The sequence below is a fragment of the Stenella coeruleoalba genome (genome assembly GCF_951394435.1).
Source record: "Stenella coeruleoalba genome assembly, chromosome: 12".
Taxonomy (NCBI): Eukaryota; Metazoa; Chordata; class Mammalia; order Artiodactyla; family Delphinidae; genus Stenella; species Stenella coeruleoalba.
Genome location: NC_137158.1, coordinates 24,758,422 through 24,780,457, shown reverse-complemented (window position 1 = coordinate 24,780,457; position 22,036 = coordinate 24,758,422). Strand labels below are relative to the sequence as shown.

Genomic DNA, 22,036 nt, shown 5'->3' with positions numbered 1-22,036 from the left:
GGCCTCATATCTGTGAGGATGACCAAGCTATGCCATGGTCAAGACCATGATGATGTTACCCACCACTGTATCTCCAGGACCCAGCACAATGCCTGGGACATGGGACGTGCTCAATTAGTATTTCCTGAGTAAAAAAAGGAAAGAAGGAAGGAAGGAAAGGAGGGCAGGGAGGGGAAGTTGTGCCCCAGGGCAGCTATGCCTGGCTAGCCAAACTGACCATCTTCAGGGAGGCTACATGCAAATGGCTTCCCGCCTCTTCTTGCCTCTCCACCTCCTCTCCCAACACACATGCAGCAACTCCATGCCTCCTGCTCAAACTACAACAGGGCGCCAAACAACCCAGGGCACGCACAGCAAAGCACTAAGGAGGCTTCGGGGAGCCTGCGCCCCCACGCCCAGGCCTCCTGGGTCGTCCCAGTGCACTAGGTCAGTCTCTGTGGCTGCCCTGGCATTGACCTCTGAGCCTTGGGAGTCTTCAAAACCCAACCCAACCAATGAGCTGGTTTAACACACACTCACAAGTTCTCCACTGCTCAGTGAGCCCAGTGCCACACCAGGAGCTTGACGGGGCCTCCTCTCTTCAGACAAATACTGCCCTTGCTCACACACTGGGACACCCCTGCTATTATGGTCAAGGGGAAGAGGGCTAAACCTTGAGCTTCAGTCAGCATAGGCTAGTTCATGCTGCAGTAACAACTCCAATAGCTCAGCGACTGAAAAACAGGTGCATTTCTCACTCACACGACCTATTCATCAGCGGCTGGCTGAGGCTCGATCCTCCATTCCTTTCCCTGGGATCCAGGCTAGAAGAGCAACCACCCTGTATCTATGGTAGAGGGAAGGAGAACTGCGGAGACTCTCACAGGGGCGTTTAAATACTTCAGTCTGGAAGTCACACACGCATCAATCACCTTCACGCACATGCACAGTCATTGCCTGGAAGAGTCACTCGCACCCTCCCCCGGGCCCCGCCCCATGGGGTCTCGGAATACAGTCCTGCCACAGGTCGGGAGGGCAGAGAGCTGGAAATAGTGACCCCAGTCTGGAACTGAGCCTGAGACGTGCGACCCCATTAATCCTAAGCCCCTTCCCCTTAGTTAAGTGCCAAGGGCTGGACACCCTCCACAGAGGAAGTGTGGGAGGTCCAGCCAAGAAGGATGGAGGTGCTTCCTAGTCAAGCCTGACGCACAGGGGGACCCCGTTCCATACTTTCTTATCTGAGGCTCCTCTCTTGCTCTGCAGTCTCAGCTCTCCTGAGGCAGGGACAGCCCAGAGGGGAACAGTGCGGAGGCAGGCCTGCAGGCCTGCCGCCCTGCCGTCCCAGCTGGCGGAGGATGGACTTCTCATTGGGTGGCTTCTTTTGTTACGGAGCACGGGCTGTAGGCATGTGGGCTTCAACAGTTGTGACACTCGGGCTCAGTAGTTGTGGCTCGCGGGCTCTAGAGTGCAGGCTCAGTAGCTGTGGTGTACAGGCTTAGTTGCTCTGCGGCATGTGGGATCTTCCCGGACTAGGGCTCGAACCTGTGTTCCCTGCCCTGGTAGGTGGATTTTTAACCACTGCGCCACCAGGGAAGCCCAGGGTCATATCTTTCTTGACCTAAGCTGTGCTCTAGGCCCAGTGACAGCAATCAGAAATAATCAGGCTAGGTCAAGCCCATGCCATCCTGGAGAATGGGTACAATGATTTCCGCTGGGGCCTCCCTAGTAACTTTCTCTCTCTGATCAGGGGAAACACACGGGCGGCTGCTGAAACACCAAGGGAGGCTCAGGAAAGATGCGCGACTCTAACAGAGGACAGCCGGAGGAAGGTGGTTAGCCAAGAAGGGGGCCGACAGCACAGGGCAGCCAGCAGGGGCGAGGCCGCGACAGGGTGGCTGGGGAATGCCCCCACCGGCGGGGTGAGAAAGCTTCCGTGGCTGTGGTAATCTTGATAAAGAGATGACTCGCCCTGCCGCAGCATCCTGAGGGCTGCGCATCCGCCCACGCGCCCACGGTGGGCAGGCGAGTCCCACGCTGTCATCGTCTAAGTTGGCAGGCACCGGGCACACTTAATTACCAGGGAAGCAGAATCAGATCACACTTCCTATGCCAGCTCCTGGTTTCATTTGTGTTGTCTGTTTCTTCTTTTTGTTTTTTGGTCCTTTTCCATAACTCAGTTGAATGGATCCGAAAGATGTCCAGAACTGGGTTATCCTCAGGGATACAGAGATGAGGAATTTCATTCGTGCATCCTTTCATTGACGGAATAAATATTTATTGAGTGCGTGCTGTATACCTGGCACTGTGCTTGGTGGTAGGGAGAGTCTCATTTTTGCGTAGCTGTTGAGATTTGGACAGCACTTGCCATCCTTTTCTATGCTGTGGAGGGAGGGGCTGTGATCTTGGGACACCACAGTGGGGCAAACCGGAGGTGATCCCTGCCCAGAGGAGGCCACCTGGCTCCTGGGAGCTGAAGGGATTGGTTGCCATTTCACAAGGGGGTTACTCTGCCTTAGAGCTGGGCTTTTGCGTTGTTTCTATTAATGAAGTATAAGGTGGTGCCTCTAATCCGGTTCTGGCAATCTCCTCAAATGCCCTCGAGGGAAACCTTCCCTCCCATGGCCTTTTCCTTCTCGTTTGAGTTTTGAGGGCTTGTCAGAAGGGAGTTTGTACAGAGAAATGCTGGCCGTTGGGTGAGCCACATCATGAAGGTAAGTGATTTAGCATAATTTTTTCTGCAGTTGGGAATCTCAAGTCGAGTCTGTAGGAATCCTTTAAAGAATAGGTATTCAGACTCTCGTTAGTGTTTCTCATAATCACTAATACAGGATTATTTAGAAAACTGACTGGAATGAATATTCCCAAACTCTTGGTCCTCCTCGACAGAAAAGCCTCCCTCTTCTTTAACTGGTGAGACTAGGAAAGCAGCTTTCACAGGGCATATTTCCTATATTAAGAGAAAGGAAGAGAGAAGAAAGAAGGACAGAAGAAAGGCGGGAAAAAAAAGGAAGGAAGGAGGGAAGGAAGGAGGGAAGGAGGGAAGGAAGAAAGAAAGAAGGAAAGAGAAAGAAAGGGAGAGAAAGTCCAAAGCACACATTCACCAGAGGAGGAGACCAAGGCCCAGGAAGGCCACAAGACTTATCAGGCTCACACAGCTTCACAGAACTAGCACTGGAGTACAGGTGGACTTCCCGTTGCACACCTAAGTTATCTTCTCTCTTTAGCCAAAGACACCAAGGCCTTTGACTTCAGTCACAGGTTTTTAGGGAACACGTAATATACTGGGTTTTGCTTTCCTTTTATTTAGCAATTTTCCAAATGAACTTCTATCAGACCTCTGCTGATTTGCTTTATTTAATTAGAGAGATTCCTGAGGAAGAGAGCCCCAGATAAATATTTTTATCTGGCTAAAGATAAAGACAATCTTGTTATGTCAAAGCTGAGGTGCTGTGATGAACCCCGTCTGTCGGACTCCTGTTGTCTCCTAGTTGGGGGCGGGGCATGTAGAGCAGGCAGGCTGGGAGAGGCAGCTGTAGCCCTAACACAGCCCTCACCTTCCTCCACAATAGTGTAGAAGATAACCTTTGTGGCTGGGAGAGGAGGGCTAAACCAACATATATAATGACAAGGTCTCATCAAAACAAATTATTTCCTTTTCACCATCACCTTAGTAGTCAACTTTTCCATTATTGCCCAGCTATATCTTTCTGTCAGCATAAAAAAAATACCAAATGTGCATGGTATCCACACGAAGGCATACCGTCGGGAGCTTTCACGGCTGTAAACGTGCCCTCGCGTTCCCCCCATTTCCTCCTGCTTGGTGCTCGCATGCCGGCGCCTGGCAACCCGGTGCCTGCGGTGGGAGCTTACCCGGGGCGGGGGGGGCCGGGGCAAGAGGCGATAGCCCAGGCGAATGCCAGGCAAAAGGGCAGATCCGGCCAAGGACCGTTATCAGATGAGGTGAAGGGGTGTGAGGTGACTCAGACACTGTGAAAAGGCATTATGCGTGTATAACCATACTTCCCTTTATCAGAAAGCGTGCCCTTGAAATGCTGCGTCTGAACCAAGTTCTGCTAGTCCAGTCCTGTGTTCAAGGAGTTGGAGAAACTTGCAATTCACACGATTCCTATAAAGCATCCTTTATCTACCAAAGCTACCATTTGTTTGTCCATTCATTTGTTCATTCCACAACTATATATTTATTCAGGACTTTCAGCAGGGCACTGGGTCAGGCACTGGGAGTATGGGGGAGGCGGGGAGATAAGACTTTTCCTGTGCTTGTCAGCTTCAAAGCATTACACAAGCATTACCAGAGAAATACAGGTGTGCTAATTGATTTTTTTTTTTTTTTTTTGCCAAAATGGGTCTTCAGAAATATCTGCTTATCAGCAGACTAGTGACTAAATAGAACTGTGTTCTCAGGGCACCTGCCCCTCCCCCCTGACCCATCCACGACAGTTTGTTCCTCTTTCCCCAAATGTTTTAGTTTTAGTTTTGCTTTGATCCAAATCTTTTCTTGCCAGCCCATTTGAAGCACAATGTGATCCGGCAGCTTGAATCCCAAGTGCATCTGGGAAAATGACCCTTGGAAGAGAGAGAGCCGCTTTGGAGATGAGAGCACCTAGTTTGGGAATAAAGATCATCTGAGACGTCTCATTAACACACAGGTCTCTGCCTGCTTATGGTCAGGGACCTAAGAGAGTGACAAGAGAGCGATTAGCGGGAGGTGGAAGGAGCAAGCACTGAGGCTGACCTGGCTGCCGCGCTGCGGAGTGTCTGATCTGTCACCAGTGGAAACCAGCGTGAGGACCTGATATGATACCGTCCCTGGAGGGAAAAACCAGCCACTTAGTCCAAAGCTGATTTCACCCCTGGGGTCGGGTAGGGCAGTAGTTTGTCCCTGCTGAGATTGATACGGGTGCGTCTTCCTGCCCACAACGCCTCGGCCTGCCCCACCATCTGACACCTTCCAGAGTGTCTGATTTGCAGACTTGAGATCACACAACCCATCTCCTCTGACCCAGGGACCCACTTTACAGCCAAGGAGGTGCCACACTGGCCCACGACCTCAGGATCCAGTGTCCCTTTCATACCCTGCACAGTCTGGAGGCCGCCAGCTGGGGAGGGTCAGAAAGGCCTCTACAGGGCCCACATTATGTGCCAGGATGGGCATAAAGTCTTCCTTTAAGATGCACAGTATACTTTGGACACTTTGAATAGGGGGCAGAAGTGGCCCCTCTTCCTACGTATCTAAGTGGTCTGAGTCACTTACCTAAGTGACCTATTGGGAGCTTTGTGCTTCTTATTCCTTAAAGGCACAATAACCAGATGCAATCAGAGCCTGACAAAAACCTGGTCACCGGAGAGACCAGGATTCTTGGGCGGCGGGGGGATCTCAGGGTTACCCCACAGGACCAGCAACCTAGACCAGCAAAACTGCCATCTGAAAAGATGAGCATCTATCGTGCCTCAGGGTAGCATCAGGGACCGTGGTTTGTCCAACCAACCTCCCCGTTGTACATCTTTTTTTTTTTTTTCATTTAAAGGAATTGAGAGAAAAACAGCTGAGTGTGAAGTAAGCCATCCCCTTGAAGAATCAGTGATGGGCCAGAGTGAATTTAATATGAAGCGTGAGTGAAGTTGAGCAATGTAAGAGGTGGATGGGGGCCAAGGCTGCTGGTGCCTCATCCACAGGCCTTCAGGGCACACATGCCCTGTGCACAGCCAGTGCCTCTTACAGCAAGCGCCTGCTGCCGGGGGCTTTGTCTGGACCTCGGGGTGGACTTCGGGGTGCTTGGCTTTGCGCAGGGCAGGCCAGGGGCGCCGGGGAATTGATGCAATAAAGCACAGCAGGCAGTATGACTGGGAAAGGGGTTTGGAGAACATATAACAGAGAAACCTAGCGCCCAGGAATGGCCTCTCTGAGACGTGAAGGATGAGCGGGGGTCAGCCAGACAAAGAAAGAAAAGAAGAAGAAGAGTGCTGACAGGCACAGAGATAAAGGGAAGCCATCGTGCAGACAGGGGAACGGCAGGAGCACAGAATGGACAGAAACAGGCAGGGGTTGTTATTTCCTAAGAGCAACAGAAAGCCACTGAAGGGTCTTTGTCACAGAAGGTGACAAGATCCAACTTATGTGTTGGGAGATCACTCTGGCATAGTATGGAGAAAGGTTTTGAAAGAACAAGGCTGGAGACTGGGAGACCAGGATTCCTTTTGGCATTTGGATCTATGAGTGTACAGGGTGTACAGGGACATGGTGTGACTAACGATACAGTAATTAAAGCCCACTGTACAGGGCAGAAGATGTTCCAAAGGGAATGTAAAACATGAGAAGAGCGGACAGCCCAGGCCTAAGCCCCGTGGACACAAACAATGAGGGAAAAGGTAGGGGCGTAGGAGACCCCAAAGAAGACCAAGGAAGAACAGCCAGAGAGGTACATGAAAAACTGAAAAGTACGACAGCCAGGGAGCCCTAGGGGAGAAACTATCTGGCCAGCGGCATCTAATGTTGTTAAGAGGATAAGCAAGATTAGTCTCATTCACTGCTTCTGACAAAATAAAATACAACCTTTTAGGAAAAGAATCGGAGGTGTACCTCGAGAACAATAACCCGACTCCTGAGAATTTATTCAGAGGAAATAATTCAAGTGGAGGGAAAAAAACCTACTTATGTAACTATGATGATATTACTTATAATGGTAAAACAAACCAGACAGCAAAAAACCTTTCATGCCTCTGATAGAGAATTGACTCAGAAAATTATGAGCCATAAACTTAACGGAATAGTTTGCAACCATTAAATATTATAATTACGACTGCCATGACGCCACATTAAAATGTATATAAAATAGCATCAAGTGAAAAAACAAAATGCAAGATTCTATGTAAAAAGTAAATATGCATAAGGGTAAAGTTGGAAAGTGCATGGAAAATATAAATACCTCAAATGTTAGAGAAGTAGAATTGTGAATTTTTAAAATTATTCCCAGTATTTTTGTCATACTCTTTATAGACAATAAATTACAATCAGGAAGGGAAAAGAAAAACATACTACAGAGCAACTTTACAACAGGTAGAAAAACCTCGTACGATGCCAAACCATTTGCTGTCTGTGCAAGGATGAGAAAACAAAACATAAATTTTGCCACCTATAGCAGGGTTTTGTGGAAGTGTTTATTGCTTTCTGGACCAAAGAGGGTCAGACAACTGAATATATCCTTAATGCTCATCTAGAGAGAATAAATGTCCAAATAACCCTTAGTGTGAAAACTGTTTACTCTTGGAAGCCATGAAAAGAAAAGGAAATTAAGTTAAATGCAGCCTGATAGTCACTATATTCATAATATTCACTATAGATTCTACACACTCTCCCGCTTACAGGGAGGAGCAAGGGAATTCACATATTTTGAGGACCGACACGTGCCAAGAATGCTGCCGGTCACTTACACACAATGGTGCGCACCCCCCGAGGGATGCACCTTCTTACGTTCTCCAGTCAACAAGCATCAAAATCCAGAGTCTGTCCCTGCTTTGTTCACCCCTTCTCAGCTCCCAGTGGAGAATTCAGTGAATTTCAGTAACCATCTTGTACAGTTGGACAAGAGTGGAGACATGGCTTTGTTTCCCCAACTTACTAAATTTCAAAGTCACCTCTTCCCTTTCCATTTCATCTCCTCCTTTCTCTCCTCTTAGCTCTGCCATCATAGCTCTGAAATTCATTCATGCGTGAGCCTACGGCTGAATCTCTGTTGTGTAATGTTCCTTTATTCTAGTAGCTAATCTTCTTTTCATCTCACCCACGTACAGCATTTGAGCTCCATGCCTACTACAACGCTGTGGAACGTCGGGGCACTCCCTTCCAGTTGACTTCTAAGGAGGATTTCATTTCATCCCTTGATAATCACATCCTGGGTTTATTCACTTTTCTAATAATTCTGTTAGAATGTTTATAAGATGACGTGCTTTTAATTGTTTCCCTCACCTCAAAGGTACAGAGAGTAAGTTTCTCTAATGGCTTTGTAACTCCCATCCTTTATTTTTTATTGCTAATGGACTCTCCAGTAATATAAAATGACTGATGAGTGCAGTCAGAGAAAAGCAGAAAAATCAATACCTGCCCAGACTCCACATTAGTTAAAAGCAAGTGAGGAGCTGAGGCTGGCAGACAATAGAATTTGCTCTCGCTCTTAAGTATCTGAAAGAAGGAAAAATTAGCTCAGATGGGCTGTAAAGCTCTCAACAAAGGAGACTTTTCTTTATAAACACAGGGTGTTGGAACAGGAGAATACCAAGGTAGGTTGGGTGTTCCTTAGACATCTGTTGTGCTCACTGTCTCCAGTAGAGGGCAGTGGTAGACACAGACACTGACCCCCAGGCACCACCAAACCAATGCTGCCTGTCCCAAGCGCCTCTCCTCCCCTTGCAATACAAGGTCATGCTGCGGTGACTCGGACCAAATCCAAACCACACCCTTGCGCAGACGTGGTCGTCGTTAGCAGAGCCTCAGAGACTGCAGGTTCTCGTTTGATAAACTAGGGTCTGCACAGCAAACGTACTAAGCATTGTACACGCGTCATCTCAAGTCGTCACAACAGCCCTATGATATGGGTACTATGATTATCATCATCTCCATTTACAGATGAGAAAAATGAGGTTGGTCAGCTTGTCCAAGGACACCCAGCCAGTGGTTAGAGCTGATAGTGGAAGTGGTTCCTGTCTACAACCCAAGTGGAAGTGGTTCCTGTCTACAACCCAAGAGCCCAGCCACCATGCTATGAATGGCTGGCCTTACAACCTGCTCTGTTCACATGCGCCATTTATTATCTTGCTCTGGGAACTTACTTGACAGCAGGAACCTTAGGTAACTCATGCTTTCATCCATTCACAGCTAGCAGAGGGCTTTGCACATAGTAGGTGGTCAATACATAAGTCTGATTCATCATTCAAAAGTGCTTTAGTGTGTCTTTTGATGGTATTGTGATGGGTGGAATAGGTTCAACATACTTCTCAGTTTGTCTTCATTCATGATCTAAGGCAGCAGACAGCAATGACACAGATGAACCTGTTGAAGACACAGACAAGTGAGAAATAAACTTGAACTAATACCCACCTGGATGCAGTATTTAGGTTACAAATATAAAGCAAGGAAAAAAGGCTAAGGTGATCTTCTATGCCTGTTTCTTTAACCTTCCCACTCTGCTACTCCCAGGTTTCTTAAAATCTTCCATTAAAGTCCAGATTAATTACAACTTCGGATCACTGTCTCCAGAATTTTCTGCCAGCTGCCACCCCCAGAGCAGAGTGGGTGTGGGTGGATTTCTGCTCCCAGCTTTCCCTTTCAAGATTTCAGCCAACTACCCCTGTCATGGTATCTCTCAGAGTTTAGTACCACTCATCCCAGAGCACTCGCCCTCATCACCATTCCTATCAAAGGCAATGAGATTGGGACTTCCCTGGTGGCACAGTGGTTAAGAATCCGCCTGCCAATGCAGGGGACATGGGTTTGATCCCTGGTGTGGGAAGATCCCACATGCCGCGGAGCAACTAAGCCTCTGTGCCACAAATACCGAGCCCGTGAGCCACAAAAACTGAGCCCACGTGCTGCAACTACTGAAGCCTGCGTGCCTAGAGCCCGTGCTCCGCAACAAGAGAAACCACAGCAATAAGAAGCCCACGCACCGCAATGAAGAGGAGCCCCTGCTCGCCGCAACTAGAGAAAGCCTGCGCACAGCAACGAAGACCCAATGCAGCCAAAAATCAATCAATCAATAAATAAAATTTTTTTAAAAGGCAATGAGACTAAATCCATGCTTATCTATAATTTCTCACCCTTGTCAGGACTATGTAGATAAGTACGTTTTCATGTGTCTACATGTCACTCCTTTTATCACCTCTATTACTAGCAGGGCTTTTATACTAATTAATTAATGCAGCGCTGTAGCCTTGATGGTTCACCAAGGTAATCATGGATAGAAGCAGGACATATTTCTATACTTTAAAGAATTAAAGAGCATTATATTGTAATGATGTCTAGAAATAGTAAAGAGCTCGAGAGTAGAGAATTAAATGACTGTTTCTTAAACTGGGGCTCACAGATGATTTCTCAGAGGTCCTAGAGCTCTCTGGGAGAAACTTTTGTGTTGCATTTTGATTACATTTCATGAAAAATTAATATAAGCATATTGTGGGTTACGGTTACCTTTGAGAAGCTGTAGAACGTAGTGGTTAAGCAGACTGCCTGTGTTTACATCCCGACTTTGCCTTTACTGGCTGTACAATAAGGCTGCTTCATAGGGTAGTAGTAAGGGTTACATGGATTGAAATATACAAAGCACTTGGAGCAGTGTCTGGTACACAGTAAGGACTTTATAAATGTTAGTCACTATTTTAATTATTACCACAAAATGCCTTATGATTTCAAGTTTGTGTTTGCCTGTGTATTTATAGTCACATAGTAACCAATACTACTTGAACTTCAGAGCTAAGAGGGGAAAAAAAAAGGAGGCTGGATACATAAATGTTGTGTCCACATTTAGTGAAGTCCAAATGCTATCACAATATGCTATACGGTGGTGGATTTTTAAGAGTGTGAATGGAGAAAAGGAGTGGGAGAATTGAGTCACTCCCAAAAGCTCGCAGTGGTAGAGAAACACTGAACTCAAAAGAACGTGTATTATAGCGGACAACGCCATATTCCATGGCAAGAGGCACTATGTGGTCAGCAAAATCTCCTGTCAGTATGAATTAATGGTGTGAATTTAAATTTTCTTTACATTTATTTTTACTTAATTTATCAATTTCTTTTTAGAATTGTATAAGAGCTTTAAGCAGGAGTTGATGTCTCCTTTTTGTTTTACATATATAAATAACACTATTCTAGATTAATACTGGGACTCCAGAGGATTTTTTTTCTTTGAAAAATTTTCTTTGAAAGAATTTCTAAACTTCCCAAGCTTAAAAACACTGTGCCTAATTGTTCTAACAGCCTTGCCCTTTGGTTTGGCTGGTGGACCAGCAATGAACCAAGCTCATTTAGGACCAAGTTTTGCTCTGCCTCTAATATTCCCTCCTATTCATGTGACATTGGAAGCATATATATCCCCCAAATACCATAACCACTCCCTTATTGTTATTATTTACTTACTTAACTTCAAAGTCTCTTGACTTTTAATGTTTAAAAGTGTTCTCAAGGCTTAGAATAGCTTGTCCTACACACTATGTATTTATTCAGATATGCAAACATACAGAGCAGCAAGCCTCAGCACTGTAGAGCATGGTCCTGAGGAAACAAAGAGTCATCTGCACAGCCAGCAGACCCTACACTTTCCATGAGGAGAATTCAGCGAGGAAAGCCCCTGAAAAGACTTGACCTCCAGCTCCAAGTGGTGTGAGAGTTTGGCCAGAGTTGGGCTGAGGTAACAAGTCCAAGGTCACAGCCACTCTGGGGCCTTCCTCATGCTTCACAGTTTGCCTCCACTTGGAAGGCCCCCAGCAATATAAAGGGATGGTCCACCTCCATTTTTTTCTATACTTCTGTGCTTTTTCTAATTCTCCTACCATGCATGCATACCGAGTGTTCTGGTGCTGCAGAGGAAGAATTGTATTTACAGAGGCCATGAGGTTTTAATTAACTGGTCTAAATTGTTGAATAAATGCCTGCATCCCTTGGGATCAAACCCCAGCTGAACAAGAGGAAAGAAGCTAAGTGTATCAACTGAGACAAATTCCTAGGAGTAATGTCTAATTAGCGGCTCCTTCTCTACCCAAGAAGCAAAGGACTAATGACGTCACCCTAAAATTTAAGAGTTTTCATGAGGTCTTGAAGGTAGATGTATGATCAGTCATTTTCAACATGAAGAACGCAAGGCAGGGGTGCTATTCAAATTAGTTCACAACTGGGAGGACGAGGGGTTCCAAGAACCAAGCCAGTTGCCCTGAAGGCCCAGCTACACCAGGTGTTAGCCATTTGGCTGCTACATCCTGGGGGGTGGTCCAGGCAGTCCCAGAGGAGGGCAAGGGAGGGATACCCAAGGGGCTCAGAGCACAGCGATTTACCAGCCAATGGAGAAATATTACACTACTTTATAATAGCTACGACTACAGCAATGTTTGCTGGCTAACTCTCAGCTTGAATTTACCACTCCTTGGGTCCCAAGCTGGGGAAACAAAGAGTCTGGTTGTCAGCCTTAGCTCAGGTTAGGAGTTTAGAAATTTGCTTATTTTCCATTAGGGTATGAGGACAGGAGCATCTTTCAACACCAGGCAGTTGTGACTAATTGATTAAAGGTGAAGAAGGAGACCTCAACATGGGGAGGGGGTGGAAGTGTCAGAACCTACCTCACTTTGAAGACAAGATCTTAGATTTCCACTGATGTGTCATCCCTCCTGGACAGACGGTGGGTTTGTTTTGTTTTGTTTTGTTTTTTTGCGGTACGCGGGCCTCTCACTGCTGTGGCCTCTCCCGTTACGGACGGAGCACAGGCTCCGGACGCGCAGGCTCAGCGGCCATGGCTCACGGGCCCAGCCGCTCCACGGCATGTGGGATCTTCCCGGACCGGGGCACGAACCCGTGTCCCCTGCATCGGCAGGCGGACTCTCAACCACTGCGCCACCAGGGAAGCCCCAGACGGTGGGTTTTAAACCACATTCGAAATGTACAGTTAGTCTTTCAGTGAAGGTTTCCTCTTAGACGGGAATCAAATTCCAAAGCATTTGCTTGGTGGATTTTTTTAAACGCATGTTCTCTAGCTAATATCAAGCCAGTCACAAAAACAAATGCTCACCCATCAATGGAGGATGCAGACCCGTATTTTTCTGGGCTTGTTTTAATTTGCTGCCGGCCTAGGGCATACTGTTTTTTCACCTCTTCTGCCAACACAGCCATTTTAGGTATAAAGGGAGAAGTCAGTATACTCATGAAAGGGAGAAGCCAAGGTAAGCTGCTGTGTGAAAGCAAAGTCTGTGCTTTTATGAATGGGAGGGTGGGCGTTCCAAAGATAATTGCTTTTTGATCTGAGTGATTGAAGGAAATGACTTTTCTGAACGAACCTTGCACAGAATTCAGTCAGTCAGGGCACAATTTCTTTCACATGCCACAGTTCACCCATCAATCCCACCCCCAGATCCCCCGCTTCCCGTGTGGACTCGGCCTGGTGCGCAAAACAGCCCACACCCGCTTTCCAACTAACATCAAAGCGCAACAAAGGAGAACGAACAAGCTCTCACCATATCTGAAGCTGTAAACTAAAATCATTATCCCCTTTCCCTTGTCGCCTACAGAGTTTTCAGTCCAGGCAAAGTTTTTATGCTTTTTTAAATGAAGTTCTTCGAGACAGGATGTTTGAAGCAGTCATCCAAGCTTGTCATTTAATGGAAACTGTGTGCAGGAAATTGCCAAGATGGAGATATTTGAGTCAAGCAGCCCTCTAACTGGAGGGAGGGAAGTGAAGCAAATTCTCCCGTCTACATCTTCTGAGTTCTATGCGGGAGGGTTATTAAGAAGACCAGCCCCCCTCCCAGAGGATGGGGGGTTGGGAACACTGGCTTTAGTGTGGAAAATCTCTCTCTCTCTCTCACACACACACACATACACGCACACACACGCACACCCCAAATTGCAGTTTGTCTGAGCTACACAACACCACCTCTCCCCTACTGCCACACCCTGGGAGAGAAGGAGGAGAGCACAGCTCAAAAGCAGTGCCTAAACCCAGGTCTAAGAATAAACTGTACCAAATCTTTCTGGTGACTGTAATTGTCAACATTTATGATCCGAGAAACGGGTTTAATTGTCTTCTGGAAAATGGGTGGTCTTGTGTTGTCACCTAGACAAAATGACGACTGTCTCATGCCCTTATCTGGGCTCGGCTCTGCCGAACATTGTGCGTGTGCTAATTAGCGGGTCCTCACACCCCCCTTGTGAAGGCAAGTGAGGGGCCCACTCAGTGGCCCTGGGAGGTGGGAGTGAAAAGCTGGCACTCTGTGGCCACCACCCCTCCTTCCATGGCAGCCAAGGTGCCCAGCTGAAGGGCTCCCTTGAGCGCTGAGCCCGAGCAGAGGAACTGTGTGTTCTGACATCCTTTGCTAATGACCCCAGATGCCATGCCATTAAAAAACCCTATAGGTGGGCTTCCCTGGTGGCGCAGTGGTTGAGAGTCCGCCTGCCGATGCAGGGGACACGGGTTCGTGCCCCGGTCTGGGAAGATCCCACATGCCGCGGAGCAGCTGGGCCCGTGAGCCATGGCCGCTGAGCCTGCGCGTCCGGAGCCTGTGCTCCGCAACGGGAGAGGCCACAACAGTGAGGGGCCCGCCTGCCAGAAAAAAAAAAAAAACCCTGTAGGTTTTTCCTCTGATAGCACTTTTGAAAGGAGAGAAAGGGAAATGGGTGTTAAGAGAATGCCTCTTCTATCCCAGGCAGTGGCTGATTTAATTTTCCCCAGAGCTATTATATCATTTTCCAGATGAGGAAACTGAGGCTTACAGAGAGATAAGGTGGATTAGGAAAAGGGGATTAGGTTATAGAGGAGAAAGGGAGCCTCCCATCCCTACCACCAGGAAGCAAAAACAAAACCCAACTCTGAGGTCCAGGCAACTCACACTGACCGGACCAAGAGTACTGTTTTCCTAGTAGCACCAACCAAATCTAGGCTGGCACACAGAAGGTGGTGGCGACCTCCCAGGATCTCTGCCCTGTCCTTTATCCAGTAGATTCTAATCCTAAAGGGAACCAGTGACTGTCATAGTCTACCTGGCATGGCTGTCACCTGTCCTGCTCCTTCCTTACACCTCTCCAGCTGATTTCTCTGTCTTGTCCCATTTCCCTTCTTAATCACAGGATCCCTCACCCCACGAAATCCAATCCCTAGCTGATTACTTGCCCGGCAGACAATTTTTAAGTGCTCTCCATGGCAGTCTGTAAAGCCAGGACAGTAACCCCCAACACTCACACCGGCAGATTTTGCACAGTAACTTGTCAGTGGTTTGGAAAACATTAACCCCACCATAAAGGCGCAGATAAAACCCTGTCTTCCCTCTCAGTTCTTTTTTTCTTAACTCAAGCACAAATCTTCCTGCCCACTAGAAAGCTGATATTTTCTTTTCGATAACTATAAAAATTAGCAACTTGGATGCACTGGGGAAAAAAAGATAAACTGCATATGTTCTTGCTTCTCTTTTTATCTAACCGAACAGTACAGTATTCCTGGGACACAGATGCCTGCTCTGTGTAAGTGATCGTCATATAGGGCTTGGCATCCCTCATCTATCACACTGCCCTCTACGTATCTGCAGGGCTTTGAATAATCAAATCTGGGGAGCTGTATACCTTCTTGTTGTCCAAGTTCATTTCACAACACATTGGTTAAGCTGGTTTTTAATATGTCACCCAGGTCAATGTCAGTGAGCAGCTCTGAAGGCCTAATGAAGGTGTCTCAGTAGACAGAAGACTGGCAAAGTGGTTCCATGTTCCCCAGGGGGCTCTCCCTGAGCAATTCCACCCAAACCTTATAAACACACACCCTTCCTTGCTGACCTCCCGTGAGTCAAGGCTGTCAGTCATTCCCAAGCCAGCAGTGGTTTTAGAAAATGCACAAAGGGTAATTACAGAAAGATCCCCCCACGAATGTTCACATGTAATCTTACCCTAGGACTTGAACCCAGGCTCCCACTTGAACCGTTTCCTACATAACTTCAATCGGGCAAACACAATAGTATGCACCTGCTTGGAGGGAGAGAAGGAAGCAGGGGTGGAGGTGGGAAAGGGGAAGTTCAGACTAGCACAGCCCTGATCTTGAAGATTACTGTAAATCCTTTCGCAGTGTTGAAACAATTAGATCACTTGATTGGCCTTAACATTCCAAATCCCATAAATGAGCCTGGTGGGCACCTCATACTGTTAAGCAACGCATTATGCTGTTCCCACACCAACGTCTGGCTGAAGGAGAACAGACCAATTTTAATTTTAGCACTAAGAAATTATACCTATTCCAGGCCTTGTGACAACGTCTATAATGATACGTAGAAATGTGGTTTTTGTTAACTTTTTTTTTTTTTTTTTTTTGGCGGTACGCGGGCCTCTCACTGTTGTGGCCTATCCCGTTGCAGAGCACAGACTCCGGACGCGCAGGCTCAGCGGCCATGGCTCACGGGCCCAGCCGCTCCGCGGCATGTGGGATCTTCCCGGACCGGGGCACGAACCCATGTCCCCTGCATCGGCAGGCGGACTCCCAATCATCGCGCCACCAGGGAAGCCCAACATTTTATTTTTTAAAATTACTTTTGCTTTAGACATCGCATGAATAAAAATTTTAAAGTGCACTCAGTTTCAAAAGTTGTTTTCTTCCTCAAAATTTGGAAGTAGATATTTTGAAATAGTAAATTTCACTCAAAAGAGTTTTTTTTCCAAACACCATCTTTTACAAGTTCCAAATACTAATACTTCTGAGATGCAAATATTCACACAGCATGAAGTACTGTGCTATCTACCACTGTCACACTAAAACAAATAGAACATATGGTCCCTGATGTCTTATAAGTCTCCTGAATTATAAAACCAAATAAACAAATAAGCACGTGTATCCATCACAGAGCCCATAAAACTAAAAAGATGCAGGTCAAGTTCATTGTTAATTCTCACGCATGTCTCAAGAAAGATAGATGAGACAGACAGAGAGAGATACAGAAGAGGGAAAGGGAGCGGGAAGCAGAGAAGGCCAAAAGAGAGAAAGAAGAAAGTACAAAATCAACCCCTGGGGCCCCAGAGCAGGGCTGCCGCTGGGGGAAGTCGGGGGCTCCTCGAGGATGGCGGGGAGGCACCTTTCCCATTATATCCCAGGATGGCAGAGGAAGCAACAGGCTCTGACAAGATGGGACAAAAATGGTTGATTATGTCACAGTAATCAACCCTAAAATAATGCTAACTGTGTGCCAGGCACCTTAAATGTATTAACCACCTAAATCTTCCTAACAACCTGTGAGATTTAAACCCATATTCAGATGAGTTTACATACAAGGAGTCTAAGAACTTGCCCAAGGTCATGCAGTCAGAAACTGGCAGAGTCAAGATTAGAACCCAGAAGACAGGTTCCAAGAATCCATGCACTTAGCAGCCACTGGGCTCTGCTGCAAACACACTAGAGCTCACCCCACCGTGTGCGTTACTCCATCAGGCCAGGCGCCTGAGAGGCTCTGCCGATAAAGGACCCTGCCTAAAGACATGCTCAGCCTTTGGGTCACCTCTGTCCATGTGATACAGTCCTCTGACCCTGCTCTGGCAGTGTTTATCTTCTGGGAACTAGATTCGAGTTTTTGGAACTACCAAAAATCAGAGCCATGCATGGTAAACAGGGTGAGCTCTGGAAAATAAGTTTTTAGGTGAACAACCGTGGATGATGGTGAAGTAATGAAACTATTTTCCTCGTGTGGCCCAGGAACTGCTTTGATAGAACCAAAAGAGGGGGTCCACGCGAGTTACAGGCAATTGTGCATTGTTGAAATTCACATGCAGGGGTCATTTTGATCTTTCTGAGAAGTTTGCTTGTTTTGATCACTTTCCAGTCAATTCCACACTCTGTCACTTCTCACCGTGTCTGAGGAGCGTTTCCTTTTAAGTATAATATTTATCTTTAGTATTGTCTTTTGTAACTTTAGCTCTCCCACACAGGCATCTAGAGCACTCTTGCCTTTCCTGATAAAAAGCAGTAGGTGTAATGACTTTGGTAGGACTGAAGTAGGAATCTTGATCTTTTTTTTTTTAATAAATTTATTTATTTAATTATTATTATTTTTTAAATTTTGGCTGCATTGGGTCTTCGTTGCTGCGTGGGCTTTCTCTAGTTGCGGCGAGCGGGGGCTACTCTTCATTGCTGTGCGCGTGCTTCTCATTGCGGTGGCTTCTCTTGTTGCAGAGCACGGGCTCTAGAGCACAGGCTCAGTAGTTGTGGCGCACGGGCTTAGTTGCTCCGCGGCATGGGGGATCTTCCTGGACCAGGGCTCGAACCCATGTCCCCTGCCCCTGCATTGGCAGATGGATTCTTAACCACTGTGCCACCAGGGAAGCCCAGGAATCCTATTCTTTTAAACTCTGATATCTCATGAGAGATTTACCAGAAAGAAATAAAACGACTTCAGTGGCCAGACCCCGCAGGCTGCAGTGCTTGGGGAGTTCCCCAAATCCAAGGGGTCAATATTGCTGGCTCCAGGACTTGAATTTATTAGTTCATGCAGAGTTAACTAATTAGGATGAAGGGAACTGACTCACACTAACTCTACACATTAGAAACTGATGTATAAACCAGACTAGACATTTACTTATTTGCCATGGAGGAATTGTCCTTCCCATAATTATACAACCTATTGTGACCAAATACAGTGTATTTCTCCAGTGCCTTAAAACTGATTTCTCTTTCTAGATTTCAAGAAGGCTCTTGATCATTTGTCACCATTCCATCACTTCAGACTGTAGACATTACGATAGATTAAGCTACTAATCTTACATTAGGTTATTTGTTTCAACCATTTCTTCATATTATCTTCTATGCTTGGTCATCTCAAATGGACTGGCTATTTCCCAGCCCATCTACAACTCACCTCTTGATTTGGGCAACCATATAGAATTTCTCAGTTAATGATCTATGTTCCTTACTTGGTGTATTAGAATTCACTTGTATATTAGTAATAAGTTTAAATTAAATAAAAACAAAAGTTTAACTATTCCCTCCTCACTAAAGACAATTACAATAATAGCTGACATTTGTTGACTTCCTACTATGACCCAGGCTCTGTTATAAGCACTTTGCAGGTATTGACTTATTTAACCCTCACTACCCTGGGAGGTAGCTTCCATGATTCTCCACACCTCACAGATGAGGAAACTGACCTGAGACATAACTTTCTCAGGGTCAAAGGGTTAATAAGTGGCAGAGCTAAGATGCAAACACAGTTTGATGCCCACAGTCTTAACCACAACACTAAATTACCCTCTTAGACTCTTTGCTACTTGGGTGTTATGACCATTACAGATGAAAACAAAACAAAACAAAAAAAAAAAGGAAGCAGCTGTTTTTCTCACTTGCCCTGACCCTAGCTAACTGTTCTTCACTTTTTTGCATTTTATCCATGCAGAACAAAGCTATATTTGTAATTAAACTCCAGATAAGTAAGTACCTGTTTTTAGCAGGGCCAAAAATTTGAGAAGGTTTAGCTGTAGCTGATAAAATATTTAAACCCAGTGATGTTTTGGATGGAATGTAAAGATTCTTTCCTGTGTTATCAAAGCCTTGGGATATCCATAGATCCTTCCATTCTGCACTTTCCTAGTCGTTCCCTCACAGACATCGCAACCCTCTCCTCGAGTTTCTGGGGCCCCCAGCTGGGGACAGCTACACCTGGGTGTGAGAACAGGGAGCATGATAGCTGCAGGCAGGACAAGCAGCTAGATGAGAACAAAAGATAATGGAAATATTGGGCAGCTGTAACTATTGTCCCCTTCTGACTGAGACATCTTAGGCAGGTCATTCAATTGTTCTGCCTCCGTTTTTCTTCCTTTGAAATGGCGTTAGCAGTACTTGCTTCTGCCCCCCTCATGAGGGGCATTTTGACACTAAAGAGGCAATGTTTAGAAAAGTTTTTTGCTCTCTTCAGAATGTCCAAATAGAATCCAAATTTGTTGTGTATTTTCTACTGCTGAACACCTGCATGAGACTATTTTTAAGCTACTTTCTTTTAGCCTTCTTATAGCAGCAGGTAGATTTGGACAGTTTGACCTTGGCCCAGCCTTAAAAAATTGATCCAGCGAAGCAAGCGGCCTGTGTTGGTGATGGCTGAGGTGTGGTGGGAAGGACTTGGAGTGAGGATGCTTGGGTTTGAGTACTGAGTTCAGGCCCTGCCATCTGAGTTGGGTGAAATGGAGGCAGTCACATCCTCTCTGGGACTCAGTTTCTTCATCTGTAAAATGGGGGCTCTGTTTTAGAGTTGTGATCAGGACATAGGGGAATGCATATGAAGGGGTGTCATGATTGCACAAATCTAACTCCTAGTCTACTTCTCCCTCGTTTAGCATTGGAAGAGACCTCACACATTGCCTGGTCCCATCCTTCCATTTACAGGTCAGAAAACTAAGGCTCAAGGAGGTCAGATGACTTCTCCAGGGCCTTGTCTCCTGACTCCTGTTCTCACTCCCTCTCTACTTTCCCTGGTTTTTGAGTGGCTTCTTACAACAGAAGACGCAGCTTCTGAAAGGACAGAGAGACAGAGGGCACCCTCCCAGGATGCTAGTCAGCTTGTACCTCAAGTGTGAAGAAGAAAAGTCTACACTCAGATGTCAGCCAGAGCTTGGAAGAAATAGATTCAGCCATTAAAGTAATCCTCGCACACCTCAGTGAGTAAATACAGTCACCCATATAGGAACGAGGTAGGAATGAAACAACAGGTGCTTTGAGAGGATTACATGTATTTGTTACTGGGGACATGCAAAAGCCGTTTCCAAGCATTTATTATTTTCATTTAACATTTATTCAATAAAGAGGGTCGCAGAGCACGCTCTCATAATCTGAGCCCCTTTTGACTGTGTGCACAGCTTTTCAGATGCCTGCAATTTCTTCCTCTTACTTACAAAGATGTTTATTGAACTACAAGAAGTAAGTAAACACCTGGAGAGATCTCAGAGGAAACCTGTTGAATGGTTCCTCTCCCTAATAGAAGGGATCAGATAGATACCTGAACTTCAGTGAATCCCAAAATACTCCAGCAGAAGGAATTAAGCCCTTAAATGTCCATACTACTGGTAGACAGAGAGAAGCAGACAATTTCAGGGTTGGAAGAAACATTATGATGGGGTCTGGATGCCCCAGGATTTTGTTAAAATGTAGATTCTGGATCAATCAGTCTGCAGGTGGATTCTGAAGTTTTGCGTTTCTAAAAAGCTCCCAGGTGATGTTGACACTGGTTTGGGACCACACTTTGAGTAACAACTCCATTCACTATGCACCTGTTCTTAGCTATTATTGGATAAAGCAAATAAAGCTTTGCAAAGCCTTTTGGGTGCTTGTATTAAGAAAAGATATAAGTTGATCAAGATATCACTTATATGTGGAATCTAAAAAAATGGTACAAATGAACTTATGTACAAAATAGAAATAGAGTTACAGATGTAGAAAACAAACTTATGGTTACCAAGGGGGAAAGGGGGGGGATAAATTGGGAGATTGGTATTGACATTTACACACTATTATATATAAAACAGATAACTAATAAGAACCTACTGATAGCACAGGGAACTCTACTCAATACTCTGTAATGACCTGTATGGGAAAAGAAGCTAAAAAAGAGTGGATATATGTATATGTATAACTGATTCACTTTGCTGTACAGCAGAAACTAACACAGCATTGTAAATCAACTCTACTCCAATAAAAATTAATTTTAAAAAAAAGATTGTCTCTAAGTATAGGAGAAACAAGTGCTACCTCTATCACCAAAAAGAGATAACTGAAAATCCTAGTTAAGATTAAGTAATTTGCAATTTAATATATCACTTTCTCCAAGGGGATCCACCTTTGAATCAGGGCTGGGGGGAAATGAGAATGCTGAACACAGTATTCCTCTAATAGCACCATGGCAGGCCCAAGGGGCGGGTAGGTGGGAGACGTATCTGGGGGAATGTGCCCTTCCTAGCAGGCCACAGCACCTTCAAATATTCTGACTCTGGAAACTATGTCTTTTGAACCCTATGCCTGAAATAACCAAAAATAATTATCTGTATGTAATTTTGTAGACATTTCAGCCAATTTCCAAGTGTAGAAGTTTAACTTAAAGGACTACAATCACCATAGTTTAAGCAACTTTGCGTTGCCCCTGGTATTTAGCACAATGTCTTGCTCAAAGTAAAGCCCTAATAAATATATTTTGACGGGGGAGAGGGTGAGTAGAAATATATTCATAGCCCTGGGAGATATAGTGACAGGAAAAACTACTAGTTTTTCATTGGTTCCCATAGGCAAAATTACTATATAAACTGGATAATGCAATTATTTTGCCCTCAATCAGTTGTTCTCTTGTA

General features: G+C 45.8%; 1 protein-coding gene across 4 annotated transcripts in view; it reads right to left on the bottom strand.

Annotated features, from left to right (window-relative positions):
- LOC307195409 (uncharacterized protein) overlaps positions 1-22,036 on the bottom strand; it is a 99,482-nt gene that overhangs the window by 3,579 nt on the left and 73,867 nt on the right. For all 4 annotated transcript variants that reach the window (XR_013830831.1, XM_079939487.1, XM_079939488.1 and 1 more), the window contains one exon: positions 8,824-9,043. Coding sequence is in view for 3 of the 4 variants with exons in the window: in XM_079939487.1 (XP_079795613.1) it covers positions 9,000-9,043 (44 nt within the window). In the remaining variant the exon portion in view is untranslated. The remainder of the gene's footprint in view (positions 1-8,823; positions 9,044-22,036) is intronic.